Genomic DNA, 20,119 nt, shown 5'->3' on the forward strand with positions numbered 1-20,119 from the left:
CCTCGTCGAACCCACCACCATCCCCTTTCTCCTCTCCTATCTGTCTTGTGTGGGCTAGTTCCATTTCACGCTGACACGCTAATCTTGAAAACGTCCAACGGAGCTCCGTGTTGCTCCCAGCGCCCTCCCCCGCGCTTCCTGCGGCCATGGCCGATGATACTAGTATGAGAGGTCATCTGGCTACCGCGAGCGCGACTCAACTCGCCGACGTCGTCCGATGATTGTGCCTCAAAGTCAGCCTCCGGAGGCTATCGTGGGGTCGAGCCGGCAGTAGCCGTGACATGTGGTTCCACCACCCCTCGTATGCTTTGCCTCTGACCGCCACCGTTCCCAGGCTGCCAAATGGGATGGAAAGGAAGGCTCGGCGAGCGTATAGAAGCGTGCTCGACCTCGTCGTGGCAACCTGCACGGCAGCGCTGGTAGGCGATATGAGCGTCGTGCCACCTGACCCGAGACGGGTCGCAGGCGTCGTACCGAGCGCGTCGAGACCGTGTCCTGATGTGATCTGCACGGGTGAGTCACGTCGGCGTCAAAGGAGCGACGTGCGACCTGTCAGAGCTTGATCTCCGATCTCAGCGGCGTCGAGTCGTCTCCGGCGCGCGACAAAGGTACATCCCCAGGACGCGCAAAGGCAGCTGCGATCGGTGATACTGCTCTGACAGGTCGCACGTCGCTCCTTTGACGCCGACGTGACTCACCCGTGCAGATCACATCAGGACACGGTCTCGACGCGCTCGGTACGACGCCTGCGACCGGTCTCGGGTCAGGTGGCACGACGCTCATCGCGCCTACCAGCGCTGCCGTGCAGGTTGCCACGACGAGGTCGAGCACGCTTCTATACGCTCGCCCAGCCTCCCTTTCCATCCCATTAGGCAGCATGGGAACGGTGGCGAGCAGAGGCAAAGCCTACGAGGGGTGGTGGAACCACATGTCGCGGCTACTGCCGGCTCGACCCCACGATAGCCTCCGAAGGCTGACTTTGAGGCACCATCATCGGACGATGTCGACGAGTTGGGTCGCTCTCGCGGTAGCCAGGTAGCCCCCCATACTAGTAGCACCGGCCATGGCCGCAGGAAGCTCGGGGGAGGGCGCTGGGAGCAACACGGAGCTCCGTTGGACGCGTTTTCAAGATTAGCGTGTCAGAGTGAATTGGAACTAGCCCAAGGTATTTTAAGGACGTCACCCAGTCTGTGCTTTATTTTAAGGACGTCACCCAGTCCGCATGCAAGGTATTTTAAGGACGTCACCCAGTCCGCAAGGGTATTTTAAGGACGTCACCCAGTCCGCGAGGAAGACGGAAGTACAATCCTAATGGTACCATTTTGTGGTTTACGGGCGCTACCCAGTCTGCGTTGGGTCGCCCGAAGAGTCCGCGTAGTCGGTCGTCGACGGCGGGCTGAAGTCCGCCCGAAGGCCGCCGTAGCTGCCAAAAAAACGAAGGGGGCGAGAGCCCAACCGGGCTGGAGGCTGGTCCCATCGTCGTCCGGTGCGGCGTTGCGGGCCGGGAGATGCGCGACTGCGGGGAGCTGTGGGAGGAGGTGGTTCTTGGGTACCACCGACGCGTTCCCGGCCGCTGGAAGTCCGAGCCCGTCAGTGCTGGCGGCTCGCGTCCGTCAGCGAGGGCGGCGTCATGCGCATTGAGGGCGTGAGGTGAGTCGGCTCGCGAGGGCGTATGGCGCTTGGCCCCTTGGCCCTTGGCCCCAATCTTCGCTGTCGGGTTCGGCGCTGTTGGCGGTGGGGGGGACCGGTTCGGCGCCTCTTTGCCGGTTGTCGCGCACCATCGACACCAGGGCGCGCATGGGTGCGTGTGGCCCAGCCGCCGTTCATGAAGCCGTGCGGCGGCCCGTTCCAATTTCCTCGGCCGTCGCCGCGTCGCCCCACGTCCACAGCCAGGAGAACGGGGCTCCCCAACCCTGCGACACGATCGTCCGCGGCGGGTCGTCGTAGTCGTAGTCGTAGTCGCTGCTGTTGGGGCCTCCCCGCTCCTCCCCCTCGGTCGGTGGGCGAGGCGCCGTGGTACGCTCGACGTAGCGCGTGTCGTGGAAACCGCGGTTGCCCCAGCGGCGGCAGTCCTCATCTCCGGGCGACGGGACCCACTCGATGGGGAGGCCATGACCGCCGTACCGACGCACGGCAGCGCGCAGCACGTGGCGCGCCTCGTCGGCGATCAGCACGTCGGCAGTGATGGACGGTACGATCTGAAGGCAGCGCGGGAAGATGTAGCGCCCATCAGTCAGGCAGGAGGATGGCCACGGCCCGGCGCAGGCGGCTGTTGTAGCCAACCTCGGCCACTATGACGTGGTCGAGCTCCGCGCTAAGGCCGAAGGGCGCGTCGGCCGGATCGTCCGTTACTAGGACGCACGTCATCCATCTGTGGGCGCCTGGGAACCACTGGTGGAGGCCGCCCCGCTCTGATTCACCGCACTGCCCAACCCCTCGAATCATGCCCGCCAGCCACATGACCAAAGGGAGAGTCGACGCGTCACAGCGCGTCGACACCGCCTTGGACGATCTCATCGCCGCCTACGAAGCCACCGGCGTGGCGGGACACATCACCGTCAAAGTCAGCACCATCACCAGAAAGGGGCGGGTTGGTTTCGGGGTCCCGCCCGAGATGCAGGGCACAGCCGCGAAGGTGCTAGAGCAGGCGGGGCTGGGTGCTCTCAGCAGCTCGACCTTGGGATTTACAGTGCCGCGGGGACAGAAGGAACGGTCGGCGAAGAAGCTGGCAGAGAAGCTCAACACGCTGCACGCGCTGGAGGCAGCGGGCGGCGCAGCTGGCGCGGCAGCGGGCGGCGCTGCGGCGGCCGACGGCGCGGCGGGCGGGTCGACAACGGGCTGGTCGGCGGTGGACGCGGGGGAGGAGGAGGCGGCGGCGGGGTTGGGGCCAGTCGACGCGGAGGAGGAGGAGGCGGAGGAGGCGCAGGGCGGGTCGGCTGCGGACGGCGCGGCGGGCGGCGCGGCGGGCGGCCCGGTGGATGAGGAGGCGCCCGAGGATACGCCCCCCGAGGGCGTGGAGGTGCAGCCACAGGCGGGCGGCACGACAACAGGCGACGTGGTGGCGGGCAATGCAGCAGCAGGTGGCGCAGAGGGAGGCGCGGCGGTCGGCTCCGCTGTGGCGGGCGGAGTGGCGGCGGCTGCAGAGGCGGAGGCGCTGCCAGCCGACCCCGGCGTCCTTCCGAGCCCCGTGCTCTCTGTTGCAGCGCGGGCTCGCGTGCAGAGCGTGCGGTGTACAGACCCCAGCAGCTGGCCGAGCCCCTTGATCTCCGATGCAGCGGCGAGAGCGGCGATGCGGGCGGCACCGACGGCGCCCGCAGCCTCCCCTGCCGGGATTGCCAGCCCGCTGCTCTCCGACGCGCCGGCGCCGGCAGTGGTTGCGGCGCCGCGCGAGCGTGAGGTGGCGTCGGCGGCGGAGGGCGAGATGGAGGTGGCGCGCTTGGAGGAGCCCTCGATGCCCTCGATCGCGGGCGCCGTTTCGTTGCTCGAACCGATGCTGTTGCAGCTCACCACGGTGCAGCCAGAAGCGGCGAGCGGCGCGGCGGGCGGCGCAGGCGATGGCTCCGCGGCGGCGTGCGGAGCGGCGGCGACAGCAGAGGCGGAGGCGCTGCCAGAGGGCGAGGTGGGCCGGGCGGGGCGCTCGGCGGATGTGACGGCGGGGGTGGCGAAAGCCCTAGCGGACCGCCTCGCCTCTGGGCTCGACGCAGCCTCGCCGTCGGATGATGCCGCCGCCGCCGCCAAGCAGTCGTTGCGCGAATTTCTCAGGCCGCAGCCGCAGCCGCAGCCGCAGCAGCCGCAGCCGCAGCAGCCGCAGCCGCAGCCGCAGCCGCCGCCGCCGCCGCCGCAGGTCGTGAGCACACCTCTCGCCCGCCCCCCGCATGCCCCCCTCACATCTCCACCCCGTGTCCTTAGGCTGCCTCCGCTTCCGACCTGCGCTCGCCGCTGGGGGCCTTGTCCCAGGGCAACCACGAGCCGTCGACGGGCGGCTCGTCGCGTGAGGAGTTCTTCACCCCGGGGCAGATGAGCGGCCCCAGGCGGCCGCCGCCTCGGGCGAGCTGCCCTGCGGATGAGCCGTCGATCTCTTTACAAGACGCGCGGGCGTTTGCGCAGCAGCGGTCCCCGCTTTCCCCTTGGTGAATTTCCCGCCGTTTGTTCGTTGTTGCGCTCTGCAGTTGCGCTCGTGACCATGGGGTGAGTCGTGTTGGGGGGGACCAGCTTGAGGTGACGTGGCTGGGTGCAAGGCTCCGGTCGATCCGCTACTCGCTCACGAGGGCGAGGTGACCCGCCAGCACCATCTCTAGCTGCGGGACCCGCGCGGATCGCTGTGGCTGCTCAGGTATGAGAGAGAGAGAGAGAGTTGTTGGTATTCGAGACGCAGCGCAGTCGGACAGCGCGCTCCAGTCTTCCGTCCGGGCGCGCCTCGGCGCCATCAGGCGGAGAGAGCGGCGCGATCGGGTAGCGATGCGCATGAACAAAAGAAGTAGAAGAAGAGTACTGGGGGAAGTGCAAGAGCAAGTGCTTAGGGGGTGGGCCCTCGCTGGGCTTAAAAGGGGGTGGGCCCTCTCTGGGGCGCCTGCGGCTTAAACGGCTTAAAACGGGCCTAGGCCCATTTTAAGGCTGCCTGGGCCGCCGATTTTTAAACGGTCTGCCAGTGCACCAGACTTACAGATGTGTCTTCAGAGGCGGGTTTGTGCCCAATAACGGCAGTATTGGACAATTGGAGAAAACGGCGTGGAACCCTCAACCCAGCGAGACGCATGCCGGCGAGGCCGATTTTCTTAAACGGTCTTAAAAGAGGGACCCCCCGTGCCTGCAATCTCTTAAATGGCAAGTTAAGCCCCCAAAGTTTCTTAAAAGGTCTTAAAAAACCCCGGCCCTCAGAACCCTAGGGGTCCCCTAAGAGCTAAGTGCAAGTGGGATGCGGATCGGGATGGCAGCACGGCCGACAAGGTCGCAAGGCGCGCTGTCTACCCAACGCTCGAGCACGACAACTACGACCCCGGCCCCCTCGCAGAGCGCATCAGGCGCGACAAGCGCGAGGCGTCCGACCGCTCCTCCGACGACTCCTCCTCCGACCAAGACTCATGCGGCTCCGGCTCTACCGCTCTACTCTAGGTCTAGCGAGGCGAATGACATTTTCGACACCCTCGACGACCATCTCGGCTACGGTTCCGACTCCGGCTTCGGCTGGTAGTCGACAAGCTGCCGAGCCGCCCAAATCACTGTGTGTGCCACATTTCTTGTTGGCTTCTAAGAGAGAGAGAGATTTTTAGCAATACCGTTTTTGTTTTGGCTTCTAAAAATCTCAAAAAAAACATTGCTAAAAATCTCTCTGAATAATGACCGATGCGTGTCAGACGACGGTGACCCTTTGTGCTGTCATCCTCCAAAACAACTTCTAAACAAGTGTTAGTGCCAGTGCGCACCAGTCCCGTGCCCAGGAGAGAATGCAAAATTCTGTAAAAAAGAAAAGCCGGCGAGACAATGAATAGCAGCGGCTCACCCGCTGCTCCATCCCATCCTTGTGGGGTGCGACCTGCAGGCACTTTCATGGAGCACAACGCAGCAGCACCGGCCGACGGCGGCGAGCCCGCGCCCGCCGCCGCCGCCGGCAGCGTCGAGCCCGCGGCCGTTGACGCCGGTCGGCTCGTGCCCGCCGACGCCGTCAGCAGCCGAGGGCCCGACCGCGTCCAGGTCTTGTGCGGCACGTTCGGCTGCACGCTCCCAAACAACCACAAGGGCCTCCACCTCATACCCGCCGTTAACAGCGTCCGCCAGCGCCAGCGGCCTGCCGAGATATACTCCGTGGAGCCGCAGGCGGGGGCCAAGTCGCAGGTCGGCGCGTCGCCCGCCGGAAGTGGCAACGCATCGCGGGACAAGTCGCCGGTCAGCAGCCGCAGCGGCATGCCGCCGCCACCCAGCCACGAGGCCAACGGGCGCAAGATCATCACATGTGTGGGGTGCGGCGTCGAGCGCTCGCGCAGCATCCCCGGGAGCAAGCCCGCCGTCTGGCTCTGCGGAGGCGACCGGTGCGCGGGGGAAGGCCCTATCGAGAGCAGCCTGCCGCAGCCTGCCCAGGACCCGTCCGGCGGCGGCGGCGCTCCGGTTGGCAGCAGCGGCGATCGGCCGCAGTGGCAGTGCGTCTACTGCGGCCGCATGCTCATCAACGCGGGCGCAAAGTCGAACCACGAGCGCTGGTGCAAGCAGCAGCAGGAAAGGATGGCGCTGGAGCTGGCGTCCGCTCCCAGCACTCCGCCGCCAGAGCCGGACGCCCCTGAAGAAGACGCGGAGAGCCGCTGGCAGTGCGTCTACTGCGGCCGCGCGCTGTGCAACGCGGGCGCAAAGTCGAACCACGAGCGCTGGTGCAAGCAGCAGCAGGAGAAGCAGGCGCTCGAGGAAGAGGCGGCGGAGGCGGCGGCAGCGCGCAGCTCGCCGTTGCCAGAGCCGGACGCCCCTGAAGAAGACGCGGCGAGCCGCTGGCAGTGCGTCTACTGCGGCCGCATGCTGTGCAACGCGGGCGCAAAGTCGAACCACGAGCGCTGGTGCAAGCAGCAGCAGCACCAGCCGGCGCCCGAAGCGGGGCAACCTTCAGAGGCGGCGGAGGCGGAGGCTGCAGTCGCTCCGGATGAGAGCGGCCGCGCGCTCTGGCAGTGCGTCTACTGCGGCCGGGTGCTCACCAACGCGGGCGCAAAGTCGAACCACGAGCGCTGGTGCCGCAAGGTGCATCTGACGGAGGCGGAGGAGGCGGCGCCGGTGGCAGCGCACGCGCCGGCGACGCCGGAGCCCGTCCTTTGCCAAAAGCGGCCCGACTGCGTGCGGCGGTATCGCCACCCGGGCCTTTGCAAGCCCGCCGGCGGAGGGCGCGGCGGCGGCGTGGGCACGCTCAGCAAAGGACGAGACCGGTGGCAGCAGGAGGCCGGTCGCTCGGTCGCCGCCACTTCGGACGAAGACATCGACCGCCTGAGCAGCCCCGTCTGTCCGATTGCGGAGCAGGAGCCGGTGGCGAGGGAGCCGCGCGTGCTCGCGGAGCGGGTGGCGGCCGGACGGCAGCAGTACCTCGTCCAGGCCGCCGGGCAGGGCCGTTCGCAGGCGGAGTGGGTGGCGGCCAGCCAGGTGACGCTTCCGAGAAGCTTCCACTGCCATCGCCAGCGCTGCACACACGCGTGCAGCGCCGCCCGGACGCTCTCTCGGGCCGCTACTGCTCCGGATGTGCCTGACGACATGCAACGCACCTCCTATTCTCCCCTCCCCTCGCCACCTCTCCTCCCCCCCCCCACCCCCCCACCCCCCACCCCTCCAACCCCCTCCGACCCCCCCACCCCAGGTGCCCGACGCGCGCCTCATCGAGACGTTTTGGGTCGCGGTTCGGGGGAGCCTAGATGCCGCACAGGCTGCCCATGCCTCGCACGTTTCGTGGGCGGCTTTCGTGGTGGACAGTTTCCCCCCCCCCCCCCCGCACGCAGGATTGTCGAGACGCACGGCGAGGACCTCGTGTACGCGCGCGGCTCGTCGCTCCAGCGGGTCGCCGAGGAGGCGGACGAGGCTCTGTCGCCCCTGCCGCTCGAGGAGGGTGGGGGCACGGCCGAGGAGGTGCTCGAGGCGGAGGGTGGAGGGGGTGGCATGACCTCGCAGGGGGCGTTCGCCTGCGACTACTGCGGCCGCCGGCTCGCCACCCGCGGCGCGAAGAACAATCACGAGCGCGCGTGCGCGCGGCTGAACGCCGCCTCAGCCGGAGCCGCGCAGACGCAGTGCCAGCGCCACCCGCTCTGCGTCCGCGGCTACCACCACATGGGCCTCGGGGGGCCGTGCCGCATCCGCGATCCGTCGCTCAAGATGCCGCCGCCGCCGCCGAGCTACCGCGGCGCCAGCGCCAAGCAGCCGCGCCCCGACGACGGCGACGCGCCGCACCGCAACCCGAGCACGACCAACGCGTCGCTCATCGGCCGGCGCATCGAGGTGTTCTGGGCGTCCGAGAAGAAGTGGGTGCACGGGCGCGTCCTCAACTACTCCGCCGAGAATGGCAAGCACACGGTGCAGTACTCGGGCACCGGTGCCCTCGAGCAGCTCACCCTCAAGCGCGAGCGCTGGCGCGCCATCGAAGAGGCTGCAGAGGCGCCGCCGCGGCCGCCGCTGCCGCGGCCGCCGCCCGGCGGGCGCGGCCGCGGCCGCGGCCGCGGCCGCGGCGCCGGTCGCGTTGCTCTGGAGAAGGCTGCGGCCGCCTCGCTCGTCGCCGCCAAGTCGGAGGCCAAGGCGCTGTCAGCGATGGGGCTCTTTCTGACGACGAGCCGGCTGGCGCCGAAGCAGTCGCTGGCGATCCCGGCGCACGCGAAGCTCCGGCTTGCGCTCACCTGCATCAACCCGCACTGCCAGCTGCTCGAGCTGCGCCTGAGGGGCGTCGGCACGCTCGACGCGCAACGCTGGCACCGGCAGCTGCTCCCGAACGCGTGGATCGGAGTGCACGCGACGGACGATGAGCGGCGCGAGCTGGGCCACGCGCTCATCTGCAGGCCGGGATGCCCCCTCGCCTACCCCCCCCCCCCCCCCCCTCTCCCTTCCCTCCCCTCTCCGTCTGCCCGCACCGCCGCTGCTGCCCTCACCGCCACCCGCCGCACCGTAGGCGGCTCGACCCGCTCGCGCGTGCGATACGGATCCAGTCCGATGAGCTGCGCGGCCTGGAGGAAGGGAGGTGCGAGCGCCGCACTTCCGGCGTGGCTGCGCTGGGAGGACGCCGATCACGCCGCGTATATACGGTGAGCAGGTACGTGTTTGCGCTGCACCTGCACTACGAGTGCGCCGCTTCGTCGCGCGAGTGGGGCTTCGTGAATGGTGCGTTCGAGGAGGGGCCCGACGACGACGACGACGAGGAGGAGGAGGACGGGGACGGGGAGGAGGGGGAGGAGGGTGAGGGCGGAGCGGCCCGCGGCGACGACGGCGCGAGTGACGAGGATGAGGTGGCGGGCGACGAAGCAGCCCCGCGCGCCAAGGAGCCGCCCGTGAGCCTTCTCGGCGCCCTCCCACAGGCGGCGGGCGACGAGACGGACCCGAACGCCGATGACGACTCGTTCACGGAGGAGGGCGCGGAGGTTTGGGTGGACGGAGAGGAGGAGTCAGACGAGGACGAGGCACGCCAGAACCCCTCCCGACACACACACACACACACACGCACACGCACACGCACACGCACACACACACACACACACACACACACACACACACACACACACACACACACACACACACACACACACACACACACACACACACACACACACACACACACACACACACACACACACACACACACACACACACACACACACACACACACACACACACACACACACACACACACACACACACACACACACACACACACACACACACACACACACACACACACACACACACACACACACACGGAGAGAGGGGGGGAGAGAGGGGGGACGCGCGCGCACGCACACCTTGCTCGAGCACTCTCTCCCTCCGCCGCTTGCCCCGCTCGACGCTAACCCCCTCTGCCACCGGCCTGCAGGGGCTCCAGGAGGAGGACGCCTTTGACACGCCGGACCACCCGATGCAGACCCCGGAGCAGACCCCAGAGCAGAGCGGCGAAGCGCAGCCGCAGCAGAGGCCCGCCGCGCTCAGCTGCTCCGCCCTCTCGTCCGTCGCCATCTCCGATGCAGAGGAGCTGGCGGGCGAGGCGGCGGCGGGCGAGGCGGCGGCAGGCGTGGCAGGCGTCGCGGCGGCGGCGGGCGGCGAGGTGGTGGCGGCGTGCGAGGCGCCGTTGCCGGTTGGCGAGGCTGCAGCAGGCGAGGCGGCAGCTGGCGAGGCGGCAGCTGGCGAGCCGTCGACGGTGGCCTCTGAGCAGGCTTGCGAGGCGGCGGCGCTGTCGGAGGCAGCGGTGGAAAATGGCGCCTGGGGCGCAGCGCCGCCGGGAGAGGGCACGGAGGAAGGGGGAGAGGGTGAGGGTGAGGAGGGGCTGGAGGGCGAGGAGGGGCCGGAGGGCGACGAGATGGAAGTGGAGGAGCGCAACGGGGGCGAGGAGGCGCCCGATGGGTCGCTTGCGGGCGATGTGCCCATGGTCGACTCCGGGGGGAGGGAGGTGGCGGAAGAGGACGCCAGCGCAGGCGATACGACGGCCGATGGCTTGTCGCTGCCGATGGCCGCGGCTAACGGCAATGGCTGGCCGTATGGGTTCGCGTGAGGAGCCGGCCGACTGCAAGGTGTTGACCCTGGTCGAGTGGAAGCGCGCTTTTGGGGGGGGGGGGGGGGGGGCAGAAGAGAGGGAGGGGCGGCTCCGGGCGGGGTCTGCCAGAGAGCTAATTTGAGCTCCCCATGTCAGTGTTCCCCACATCGACGGCCAGAGAGCGCTTTAATTTGAGCTCCCCATGTCAGTGTGGGCTAAGTCTCAGTATAGTCCGCTCTGAGTACTCTGGACTGAGCCGTTTTCGCTTTTCCTGGGGGCGCGGCCCGCCGGCCCCGGTGGCCGGTGCGGGCCGCCCGGGCCCCGCCCGCGCCCCGCGCGCCCGCCCTTGGGAGCGCTGGTGCTTGGAGCACACACACATCACACACTTATTTGGAGATACTTTAGTGCAGAGTTCCCGCCATCGACCATCGTGCTCGCACGCCCTGTGGCAATGCACATGAGTGGCGCGCTCGCCCCTATTAGCCGTTCCGCACGCGCGCCGCACCGCTGCTTCAGAGCCTCAGCGTGCGCCACAAAGGCACTTGTCGCCGAGGCTCGTCATGTCGGCGCACCGCGTCGAGCGAGTGGTCTCGCACTCTTCCCGCCTAGTTGACCGCCGCTGCCTCGATGGCCTTGCTGACGAGCGCCATCGCCGCAGGCCGCGGGTAAGGCTTGGCATCGGCGAAAGCCTTTGGATTTGCGGCCAGCTTCGTGAACGGATCCGGGTCGGTGAGCTTGTCAAGTATCGCGATGTCGTTCACAACCACCTTGAAGTCGCCTGCAGCGGAGACTTAGGACACGAGTCAGCATTTCGAGTCGGCAACTGCCACGCACAGCGGACAGGCGCGACGAGCAGCGCACCCCGCTCGCCCTCCTGAACGACGACCGAAATGTCGTGATTCTCCCTCAACAAGTCAGCGTACGTCTCGGCATTGGTCTTGTAATGTCACGGCCCGCAGTAATAAACCACCACCTTGACGCCTCTGTCGCACATGCTGGCGATCGCCTCGCTCTCTGGCGTACAGGAGGTGCCTCGTCTTGCCAGGGATCCTACAGCAGATCGAGGCGGCGTTCCGAAAATACGTGGAGGGCGAGAGTGGGATCGAGGAGGTTGCCTGGAGGGGATATGCCCATAGATCTATCGCGCCCAGCTTGAATCCGTCACGTTCCTTCTGACTGTCGTTGCTGTCTCTCCCTTCTCGACGGTCTGCGCTTGCTTGTGCGTCTTGGGTCCGGGGTTGTGTTTTTGTGTGAACACAGAACACAGCGCCATAGAAGGTACTTTCTTCTCAATAACAAGGCTGTGAACGTCGTCTCCGTGCGATTTCGGGCCCGGGGTTGTGCGTTTATGTGAACGTCGTAGCTCACTGAGGAGGGAGTGGGAAAGTTCCGCGCGGTTGAAGTACCATGCCTGCCCGCCGGGACCGCGTGCAGAAAGCCCCACCCATCGCCAACGCCGCAGCAGCATCGAGCGGCGCGTCCTCCCCATACCCCCAACCAGCGGCGTGTATTGCACCATAGGTCGTCGGCTTTGCCGACGCCGACGGGCGACGTGGACGGTACACAGCTCACAGGGACGGGCGAAAACCACGTACGTACCCGAACAAGCATGAATGATCCAGACACCAGAGAACGGGGCATTGTACTACATAGTGCGGGACCTGGGGCAGCAACCAACAAAGAAGAACAACCAGTGAGGGAGGGCGAGACGATCGAGGGGTCCCGTACCATGCGGAATCGACCCTATCCGGTCTGCTCAAGTGCTCAACAACCTGGATGGGGGGTGCTGCGCAACCGACGCCAACCAGCAGCGTTCACAGCACAGTGCGAGACTAGGGGTGCAACCTGGTAAAGAACTCGCTCGCAGTCGGGGAGGTTTGGGTCGGTTTTCTTTTACTTTTTACTCTTGTCCGAAGAGACCACTTGCCAAAAAACTCATGTCTTGAATGTCCGATAAAAGCCCACATATAGGCACCTTACACTCCCCCGCAGTATCGCACCTCTTGAGCGACACTACGTTTCCGCAGCTGGGGATTCTCCGGGTACCCCTCTTTGTACCCGTGCTGGCCGGATTCCCCCAGTCTCGAACTGGCAGCCACTATCTCACCGGAGGTACCATGTCCGAGTAGGCCACCGGCCAAAAGCGCATGTCTTGAAGGTCCGATGATCACAGATCACTGGAAGCCCATATCTCTCTCTCTCTCTACTCGTAGGCACCTTACAACTCTTCTCTGGCCGCTCCTACGCACGTCCTCCAACGCCCGGAGAGATTGCAGTAGCCACTCCGACCTCCAGGTCAGAGCTTTCGGGAGATGATACTGCATCCGGTGGCGCCCGCACCGGACGCCACGCCAAGCGAGGCCGTTGCTCCTCCAGCGGCGCCGCCAGCTCCAGCAGTGCGAGGTGCGAACGTCGCCTCGCTTCGCTCGCCATTCTTCACGCTGCCACCGGAGCCCAAAAAGCCACTCCGCAAGGCCAGCGCGCCACCCGCGGCTGACGCAGCAGGCGCGCGGCGCGAGTCGACAGAGCCCCGCAGGAGCCGCCGCCAGATCCATAATCCTAACCTGCGTGACACTGCGCCTGACGCGCTCTACACCCGCACGTGCCACTCGCTTGGCTGCAGTGGCCGAGAGACATCAGCAAACCTCGCCGCCGAAGCGGCATTCACCGCCGCAGAGAAGGGCGCCGCCGGCAAGGGACGCCGCTGGAACCGAGACCCCTGCGCCGACGAGGCGCTCTTCGAAGGTGGCCGAGCTCGGGGGTCGTGTGCTGAGCTTGTCGCCGCCCTGCCGAGCTGCGCCACTCTCAAGCCTGACGCTCGTCCAAAGTCCTCCGCTTCCTTCCTGGATCGGTCGCTCCCACGGCGCGGCCGGCCAACCGCGTGCGCAAGCGCCGGAGAGGAGCATGGGACCCCGGTGTTTGATCGCGCAACGGGGAGCCACCAGGTCCACGTGAGGCGCGCCTGCGCGCGATCGGGCGACGCGCAGGCGGCCGCACTCGCCCCGCAGTCAGTGGCGGCAGTGGTATTTGGGCCGGTGGAGCAAGGGGCGGCTGTCGGTGCCGAGACGAACAGCTCGCTCCGGGCGGCGGCGGCGTTCCAGGACGCCGCGGGTATCGCCACCGCCTCGCCGCAAAACCAGCAGCATCCGGGACGGCCGCATGCTCCGGCGCTCGCCCACCTTGAGCGCCGGCCACGATGGCAGCTTGACGCAGGATTCCATACGCATGTGTAGGCGTCGCCGCGAACACCACCGCTTACGGGCGCCTCAGGTGTCCACTTGTGCGGTGCGACACCGCGCTGTGCCGACGACATCGGCACAAGGACCCCCACGGCTGGGCCGGAAGCCCGGAGCGGCGCCCGTTGCTTGCGTCACCACGAGCCCAAGAAGCGGCCTAACAATGGCGTGGCGGCGCTGATGCACGAAGGGAGCCACGCGGACGAGCCGCCGTCTCGCTTCACCGAGATGCATCTCGAGAAGGCGTCCCTCAACACACATGACTCCTCGACTGCCGCGCCCTGCCCTTCTCACAACTCGCTCTCGCCGCACCAACGTAGACGCGAGAGACTCAGCGGCGTGCCTTTGAGCGCCGGCAGCAAGCCAGCAAGGCATCGTGCTAGCAAGCACGCCGGCCAGAGGCGCCCCATTCACGTCGCTCGAAGTTAGTTTAGGCAGCGGAATGCTTCCGCTCTGAGAGCCAGTTGCAGCTCAATCTGGGTGCTGGCGGCGCGAAGCCAATGGGCGCGAATTCTAAGCCGGAGTGGCGGAACTGAGGATCTCGAATATCATCCAGGGCGCTGAGCCTGAGGACCCACAGTTTGGGGTCTGAAGTTGTCGCATGTGTGCGGACTCCTTCAAGTACAGTGTAATAAACGTAAGCGGCAAAGGCGTGGCTGCCAAAAACAATACGTCACCTCAAGCGGCAAGCGCGCGACGCCCCCACGCCCCTCACCTCGCCCCCCACACACCCTGCCTGAAACAACAGCGCAAACACGCGCACACCACCCTCCCACAGCACAGCCCGGGCGGGCCTGCTAAGCTCCAGCGGCAAGCACACGTACAGCGCCAAGGACACGACGGAGAGAGAGGCGAGTCAGATGCGCGGAGAGAGCGCGAGCGAACACGTGCAAGACCAGCGCAGAGAGCACCCGCCGGCTAGTGCCACATCACCGTGGCGAGGTCCCCGAATCGCCGGCTGCGGTCGCGTGGCACCCAATCCCAGACGTGCACGAGCCGCCCGCCCTCCTCGGCCTCCGAGGTCTGAAAGCGCGCGGTCGGGAGGTCGCGAACCCTCGCCTGGAACTCGTGCAGGTTGTAGTGGGAGAGGAGAGTCGGGTAGGAGTCCGAGTCGCGGGTCTCTCGCCACTGGCGGAGGCTGGACGCGTCGAGAAGAACGTTTTGCACGGTGGCGAACCCTCCCAGCTCCTCCCGCAGGCCACGCAGCGCGGCCTCCAGCGGCGCCTCGCGGTAGGTGAGCTTCTCGGAGAGAGGGCGGCCGCGGCGGCGCAAGCGTCCGTCTGGCAGGCTCTGAAAGAGCTCGATCAGCTGCAGCTCGTCGCTCGGACCGCTCACGTCGTCTGCCCACGGCGAGATGCACACTTTGGCGACGTTCACCCAGCGGCGAGCCGCCGATGGACCAAAGGTGAGGATTGATTCGCCGTTTTCGAGCTCGCGCAAAAGGCTCGAGGCAGTGCGTGCGGCACCGCGGCCCCACAACGCCGTGTCCACGCCATGGCCGACCAGAGCTCGCTCCAGCTCCAGTGGGCAGGAGAACGTGCCGGCGCCAGCCGTCCAACAGTTCCTCGCTAGGAGCTCCAGCTCGGTGGTGGCTGAAGTGGACGCCAGTGACATGTGTGCGTGAGGGCGGGCGCTGAGGGCCGCACTGGCGGCACTCATACTGAGCAGCATCGGACTCGCCGGCAGCAGCAGCAGCAACACGTGCGAAGGTCCGCGGCAACTAGGCGCGAGGGACGCACGAAGATGCTAACGTATCCAATTCTTTTTTCCATGGTGTACCTGTGTTAGTGCCAGTGCGCGCCAGTCCCGTGCCCAGTGTTGTGCGATGCAGCCGAAAATTCTTTTTCCACGACCTCCCAATACGCCAGGCGTGGTGGAGGTACTAAACGACACACACACAACATTGTAGATGAAGCAGAGGTCGCTTGTGGTCGGCCTGCTGCTCCTCGTCTTCGTCGTCGCACGCGCGAGTTCATCCCTGGTCGCCACCAGCCGCAGAACGGCCATTGCGCTCGCCGCTGGCCTCCCTTCAGCCGCCAGCGCGCTGACCGATGGCCAAAGGATGCAGGTGGACGCCGAGCTGACGACCAGCCCGCTCATCGAAGAGCTTAGGGCGAAGACAGCGGCAAACAAAGAGAAGAATGAGGCGGCGGTGAGGCAGCTCACCAGTACGATGGGGAGCGTCTACGATCCGCCCCTCAAGTTGGTGCGCTATCTGGGAGAAGGTGACTCCATGCCAGTCACACGAATGGTTACCCCGGAGCAGATCAAGGAGCTGAACGCGCAGGGCTACGAGCTCGACTGCCCGAAGAGTGGATCAGCATGCGGTCTGATACGGCGTTAGCGCGTCGAGGTTGCCTGCAGCCTGGCAGCAACGACTCTAAAAAAGACTCTCCCAGAAGCCGAACGCGCCGCCGATTGTCCGATCTGTTTCCTCTAGTCACCAACACAGGTGTATTTATTTTGCAGAAAAAGAAATTTTGATCCCTCACGATGTCAACCCTCCCAAATGGATGTGCTTGTAGGGCTTGAGAGTGGCCTACCAAAAATCTAAGGGTAGAATTCTCTTTCCTTGCGAGGGGAGTAGGAAAAAATTCTTTCCCCACACTCTCTCCACACTCCTCCTTAAAATCCCTGTGTGGTGGCGGCGTGTGCCGTCCTGCCGTCCTCCCATCCCTCCCTGGAGAGACACACAACGAAGAAATAAATAAATAAACAAAGAGTTGAGAAAAGCCAAATTCCAAAATAAACAAAGAGTCGTAGCGGAGGTCAGCACGAGTTCCAAGGACGCACGAGCGAGAAGCACAGCAGAGCAGACAGATGACGATCACCACCCAGCGCACGACCGCCAACTCTCCGGCGCAGGCCGCGAAGAACCGAGTCCGGGGGCCGACGGTCGCGGCGCGGCGGCGCAGTGGACGCAGCCCGGTTCGCAGCTTCGCGAGCTACGGGGGCGGCCACGGCACGGCCCGGTGGCCGCCCCCGCAATGAGGCCAAGCGGTGGGCATCCGGCAAAAGCCGCAAGACGGGATTCGCGAAGGCGCGGGCCACCTTCCGCGGCGGAGGCCAGCGCGGCGGCTGCGGAGAGGCACGACAGCATGATGACAAAAGCACGCTGGCGGGGCACCGAGGCAATCGCAAGGGAGACCCCAGCGGGCTCTTTGTCGGTCGCATCGATGCCGCAACGCAAGGACTACACAAACGACGCCGAGCACCACGGCAAGTTCCAGGTGTGGCTCCAGGCAGGCAGCTTCCAAGGCAAGGCGCGTGATGGTGCGCGGCGGTGCGGGCAGAGCACGCCGCTCCCTTAGGCTCACCCGTGTGTTTGTCTTTATAGGAGCGGCAGCAGCGGGTGAGCGCGCAGTACGAGAAGCGGGTGCTGGGTTTCGATGCGTGGATTCAAAAGCAGGGGTATCCGAATATAATAAATAGAGCAGTCATCTCCAGGGAGAGCATTTCGGGCGACGCACACGAACACAGAGGGACAGTGCGCACACCCCGCCCCGCTCGCAGGGCGTAATAAATAAAAACGGACACCTCTCTACTGTGAGATGGGTAAAAAGGAACAAAGAGATGCCCTCAAACACATCGGTCATCGCGATTTGCAGGGTGGAGGGTGCCTGCTGTCTCGCAGTGAAACCGCCCCCTTCCCAACCCGCTCAGGGACGGACGCATTTCCCCCCTTTCAAAGGCGGTTTCGAAGTTGATGAGACCTCGTCCCCCCCTCTCCAATGAAAAGCGTAAAAAGAGGCGCGTTTCAGGCCGGAAGCGCCGCTTGGACGTGGGTCACACAACGGCAGCGCTCCAGACGCGCTCTGGTAGCTGCCAATGAAGCTGCAGCCCATCGCGCACGCGCCGGACGGCCGCTGCACCTCCACTGCAGTGCCCTCCTGCACCGAGCGACACGTCAAACCTTTGTTGCTGCCGATGACCGCTGGCGGCTCCGAGCTCGGGTGAGCGAGCCCTGGCTGAGCTGAGCCATTGCGGTCGCAACGCAGCGCTGCGGTCGGTGCAGAGCGGCCGTGCGCGTACGGCGCCGTACGCGCACGGCCGCTCTGCCTCAGTGGCGTGCGGCTTGGGCCAACTGAAGGTCGCTCTCCGACCTCGCTCGCCGAGCTCACAATCCGGCGCGAGCCGTATCGAGTGGAAGTTCGACTTCAGCTGCCGCGAGTGGATGGACTGCCTTGTCGAGTGCGAGCAGTTGGGCTCCGCCGGGAGCATGTGGTGCAACATGTTCTCTGGGGGCCAGCAGACGCAAGCGCGCGAGCGCGTGTTGAAACGGACGCTCCATAGCAACACTCGAGATACACTCCAAGATTCACTCCAGGGGGGTGCACGTTTTCTTTTCGGGTTTCGTGGGTTCCTAGTGCACTTGGAACCGACGAAACCGAAGCGGGTTGGGGGGGGTTCGGTTTCACTGCGTAAACGAGTGTAAACGAACACGTGCGGGGCTGTGCCCATTGGGCGCGAACGGAAACTGAATATTGGTGCATTGTTGAATCCTGGGCGAGAGCACGAGCGGCACACGACATTCCACACCGCAAATAAATAAACAAAGCGTCAATAAATAAAACGGACACACCAAACAAGGGGTGGGAGAAGGACAGGGTCCCCACCTGCGCGAGCAGGATCTTGTAACACTGATTACCCGACCGTTTCTTTGATGGGGAGGGGGGGGGGGGCGCTTCTTCGTTATTTATTAGCTTGCTGGCAATTCGCGCCCCTCCTCGCCGAGTGCATGAGCATCGCAGGCGAGTACCATGCCACGAAGGAGCACATGGGCTGCGGGTACACCTCCACGTGGACAGTCACTGCGGTCGACGACGACACGGTTGTCGTCAGCGAGCATTGCGGCTCCTACTGCTGCGGCTGCGTGCCCAATCCGTGCCCGAAAGCAGGGTGTTGCGCGCATCACATGACGAGAGCGAGCGACGGCTCGTACAGTGGTCGCCTGGGTGGCAAGCCTATCAAACTCACGGCGCAGCCTGATGGCACGCTGCACCACCTCACCACCGACGGCCCCATGATCATGACGAGAAGGTGAGAGATGAGCGCTGCCTCGTCGGACGAATGCTGTGTGTAACTACGCGGCTATCGGCTATGACATCCTTGAGGTGCACCAGTGACTGTTACACGTCAGCGAGTCAGTGGCCAGACCCCCTATCCGGCGTAAAGGGTGTCACTCGAGATTAGAGCGCCAAATAGGCGCGCGGGAGATCAGCGGGCCCCGGAAGTGGGCGCAATACACATCACGAAAGTCGAAACCGTCGCCCAAAACCCCCAATCCACGTGCGCTGGCCACCGGTCGCTCATGCGCTCGGCGCCGGGCGAGGCCGGGCGCGCGAGCGACAGGAGGCGCCGCCGAGGATGGCAGTCGTGACGGCGGCCGCAGTATTCGCGCGTAGACCGCGCGCCCCGCTCCGTGTTTGCAGACCGCCTTCGGGCGGACTCGTTTACACGACTTTTGAACCGATTTCATCGGGAATTCGGGAAAATTCCGCTTTTTGTGCGGATCCTGCTTTTTATTTCTCTCCCTAGACCCGTGCCTAGTGTCGTGCGAGCGAGGGAGTTTTGTTGTAAAATTCTCTCCCATGCCTTTCTGGACAGGGTGGCCCGCCACAAGGACCCCAGGAATTGCGACTCGCCGCTTTCCTCCCACTGTGATTCTGTGTGAGCTCTTCGATTTGCCAAAAAAACACCTAGCCTGATCCCGCGGAATTTTCTTTCTCGGCTAATGGGAGTGTAGCTACCTTACGCAAAGCTTCTCGTTGGTCCGACGGCCTGGACCGCCCCCCGACCATGACTCCGACCCTACGCTCACACCGTTCGCCATCGCTGCCGCCTCGACGTGCGCGCACCCACGCCTCACTCCCGCCAAGCCGTGGAGCCCTCCACTGACTCCTCGCGCCCGTTCGTAGTGGTGGTTCCGGGAGCAGCTGTGGTGGGCGACTCGAGCAGCCCCTCCACCCCGAGTGGAGCGCTGCGCCGGTGCAACCTCTCCTTCTCCCTCATGTTCTCCGACGGGACGGACGGGACGCCGCCGGCAGACGTGGCTGCGGCGGGCGAGGCGCCCTCGGCGGCGGCGGCGGTGCCCTTCTCCGTGGCCGCTGCCTCCGAGCCGTCCTCGCCGTCGAGCCAGCGGGCGGGGCCGTCCCAAACGCCATGGGGCCCGACTCAGATCCCGCCCGCGCGACATCCGCCAGCCCGCGGTCGTGGCGGGCTTGAGGGCGGCGGCAGCATAGTCGGCGGCAGCTCTGGCATCTCCATCCCTGGCGCGGCCGGCGGCGGGGACGAGTCCGCCCTCGACGCCTCGCTGCACTTGCTCGCCGCGGCGCGGCAAGAGCGGTGGGCGAATGCGGGCGCCGCGCGTTTTGTCTAGGCCGCGGTGTTGTTCATCATGGCAGGTCAAGTAAACAGGACCTGCACCAATTTTTGGCGCCACCGCCGGGCCAGGGTTTGCACAGGCGTGGAGAGCGAGGCAGCGATGCTCCGACCCCATTCTGGCCAAGTGCCCCTAGCTGGCGCACTGTCTCCATTGACAGAGGTACACGAGGTTCTGCTTTTCATCATGGCATGACATACAGTAGACGCATGCGGCATGGGGTAGGCCTGACATATACATGTTGTTGTTGTTGTTGTTGTTGTCATGTCATGTAGGTGATAGCCATGTGTAGGAGAGGTGTCGTTGTCTTTCAAGCTT

General features: G+C 65.5%; 6 protein-coding genes across 6 annotated transcripts in view; 4 read left to right on the forward strand and 2 right to left on the reverse strand.

Moving 5' to 3' along the window:
* EMIHUDRAFT_465848 (hypothetical protein) overlaps window positions 1-10,268 on the forward strand; it is a gene marked incomplete at its 5' end in the record, with an annotated part of 18,712 nt that extends 8,444 nt beyond the window's left edge. The window contains 10 exons of the mRNA XM_005758913.1: window positions 2,266-2,347; window positions 2,469-3,847; window positions 3,910-3,991; window positions 5,540-7,110; window positions 7,322-7,410; window positions 7,461-8,564; window positions 8,615-8,683; window positions 8,756-8,948; window positions 9,018-9,119; window positions 9,530-10,268. Coding sequence (XP_005758970.1) covers window positions 2,266-2,347; window positions 2,469-3,847; window positions 3,910-3,991; window positions 5,540-7,110; window positions 7,322-7,410; window positions 7,461-8,564; window positions 8,615-8,683; window positions 8,756-8,948; window positions 9,018-9,119; window positions 9,530-10,201 — 5,343 coding nt within the window. The 3' untranslated portion in view covers window positions 10,202-10,268. The remainder of the gene's footprint in view (window positions 1-2,265; window positions 2,348-2,468; window positions 3,848-3,909; window positions 3,992-5,539; window positions 7,111-7,321; window positions 7,411-7,460; window positions 8,565-8,614; window positions 8,684-8,755; window positions 8,949-9,017; window positions 9,120-9,529) is intronic.
* Window positions 10,269-10,578: 310 nt separating this feature from the next.
* On the reverse strand, window positions 10,579-11,317 carry EMIHUDRAFT_453428 (hypothetical protein; the record flags this gene model as incomplete). Its single annotated transcript, XM_005758914.1, has 3 exons — window positions 10,579-10,961; window positions 11,045-11,120; window positions 11,267-11,317. The coding sequence occupies 3 exons, from the start codon at window positions 11,315-11,317 to the stop codon at window positions 10,789-10,791; spliced, it is 300 nt and encodes a 99-aa protein (XP_005758971.1). The 3' UTR covers window positions 10,579-10,788.
* Window positions 11,318-15,328: 4,011 nt separating this feature from the next.
* Window positions 15,329-15,973, forward strand: EMIHUDRAFT_219032 (hypothetical protein; the record flags this gene model as incomplete). The annotated part of the gene is made up of 2 exons (XM_005758915.1): window positions 15,329-15,746; window positions 15,945-15,973. The coding sequence occupies 2 exons, from the start codon at window positions 15,329-15,331 to the stop codon at window positions 15,971-15,973; spliced, it is 447 nt and encodes a 148-aa protein (XP_005758972.1).
* Window positions 15,974-16,239: 266 nt separating this feature from the next.
* Window positions 16,240-16,946, forward strand: EMIHUDRAFT_219033 (hypothetical protein; the record flags this gene model as incomplete). The annotated part of the gene is made up of 4 exons (XM_005758916.1): window positions 16,240-16,391; window positions 16,460-16,649; window positions 16,757-16,802; window positions 16,933-16,946. The coding sequence occupies 4 exons, from the start codon at window positions 16,240-16,242 to the stop codon at window positions 16,944-16,946; spliced, it is 402 nt and encodes a 133-aa protein (XP_005758973.1).
* A 259-nt stretch (window positions 16,947-17,205) lies between these two features.
* Window positions 17,206-17,640, reverse strand: EMIHUDRAFT_219034 (hypothetical protein; the record flags this gene model as incomplete). Its single annotated transcript, XM_005758917.1, has 1 exon — window positions 17,206-17,640. One exon carries the CDS (start codon window positions 17,638-17,640, stop codon window positions 17,206-17,208), a length of 435 nt encoding a protein of 144 aa, XP_005758974.1.
* Window positions 17,641-19,180: 1,540 nt separating this feature from the next.
* EMIHUDRAFT_438681 (hypothetical protein) lies at window positions 19,181-20,091 on the forward strand. The gene is made up of 3 exons (XM_005758918.1): window positions 19,181-19,267; window positions 19,338-20,041; window positions 20,068-20,091. The coding sequence occupies exons 1-2, from the start codon at window positions 19,219-19,221 to the stop codon at window positions 19,796-19,798; spliced, it is 510 nt and encodes a 169-aa protein (XP_005758975.1). The 5' UTR covers window positions 19,181-19,218; the 3' UTR covers window positions 19,799-20,041; window positions 20,068-20,091.
* Window positions 20,092-20,119: the final 28 nt, after the last annotated feature.

The sequence above is a fragment of the Emiliania huxleyi genome (genome assembly GCF_000372725.1).
Source record: "Emiliania huxleyi CCMP1516 unplaced genomic scaffold EMIHUscaffold_83, whole genome shotgun sequence".
Classification (NCBI taxonomy): domain Eukaryota; phylum Haptophyta; order Isochrysidales; family Noelaerhabdaceae; genus Emiliania; species Emiliania huxleyi.

Excerpts from the sequence above, each read along its gene's own strand:
- EMIHUDRAFT_438681 (XM_005758918.1), top strand. The coding sequence starts at position 19,219 with ATGACTCCGACCCTACGCTCACACCGTTCGCCATCGCTGCCGCCTCGA. Across the intron at positions 19,268-19,337 it reads GCCATCGCTGCCGCCTCGAC|TGGTGGTTCCGGGAGCAGCT; the intron begins GTGCGCGCACCC and ends GCCCGTTCGTAG.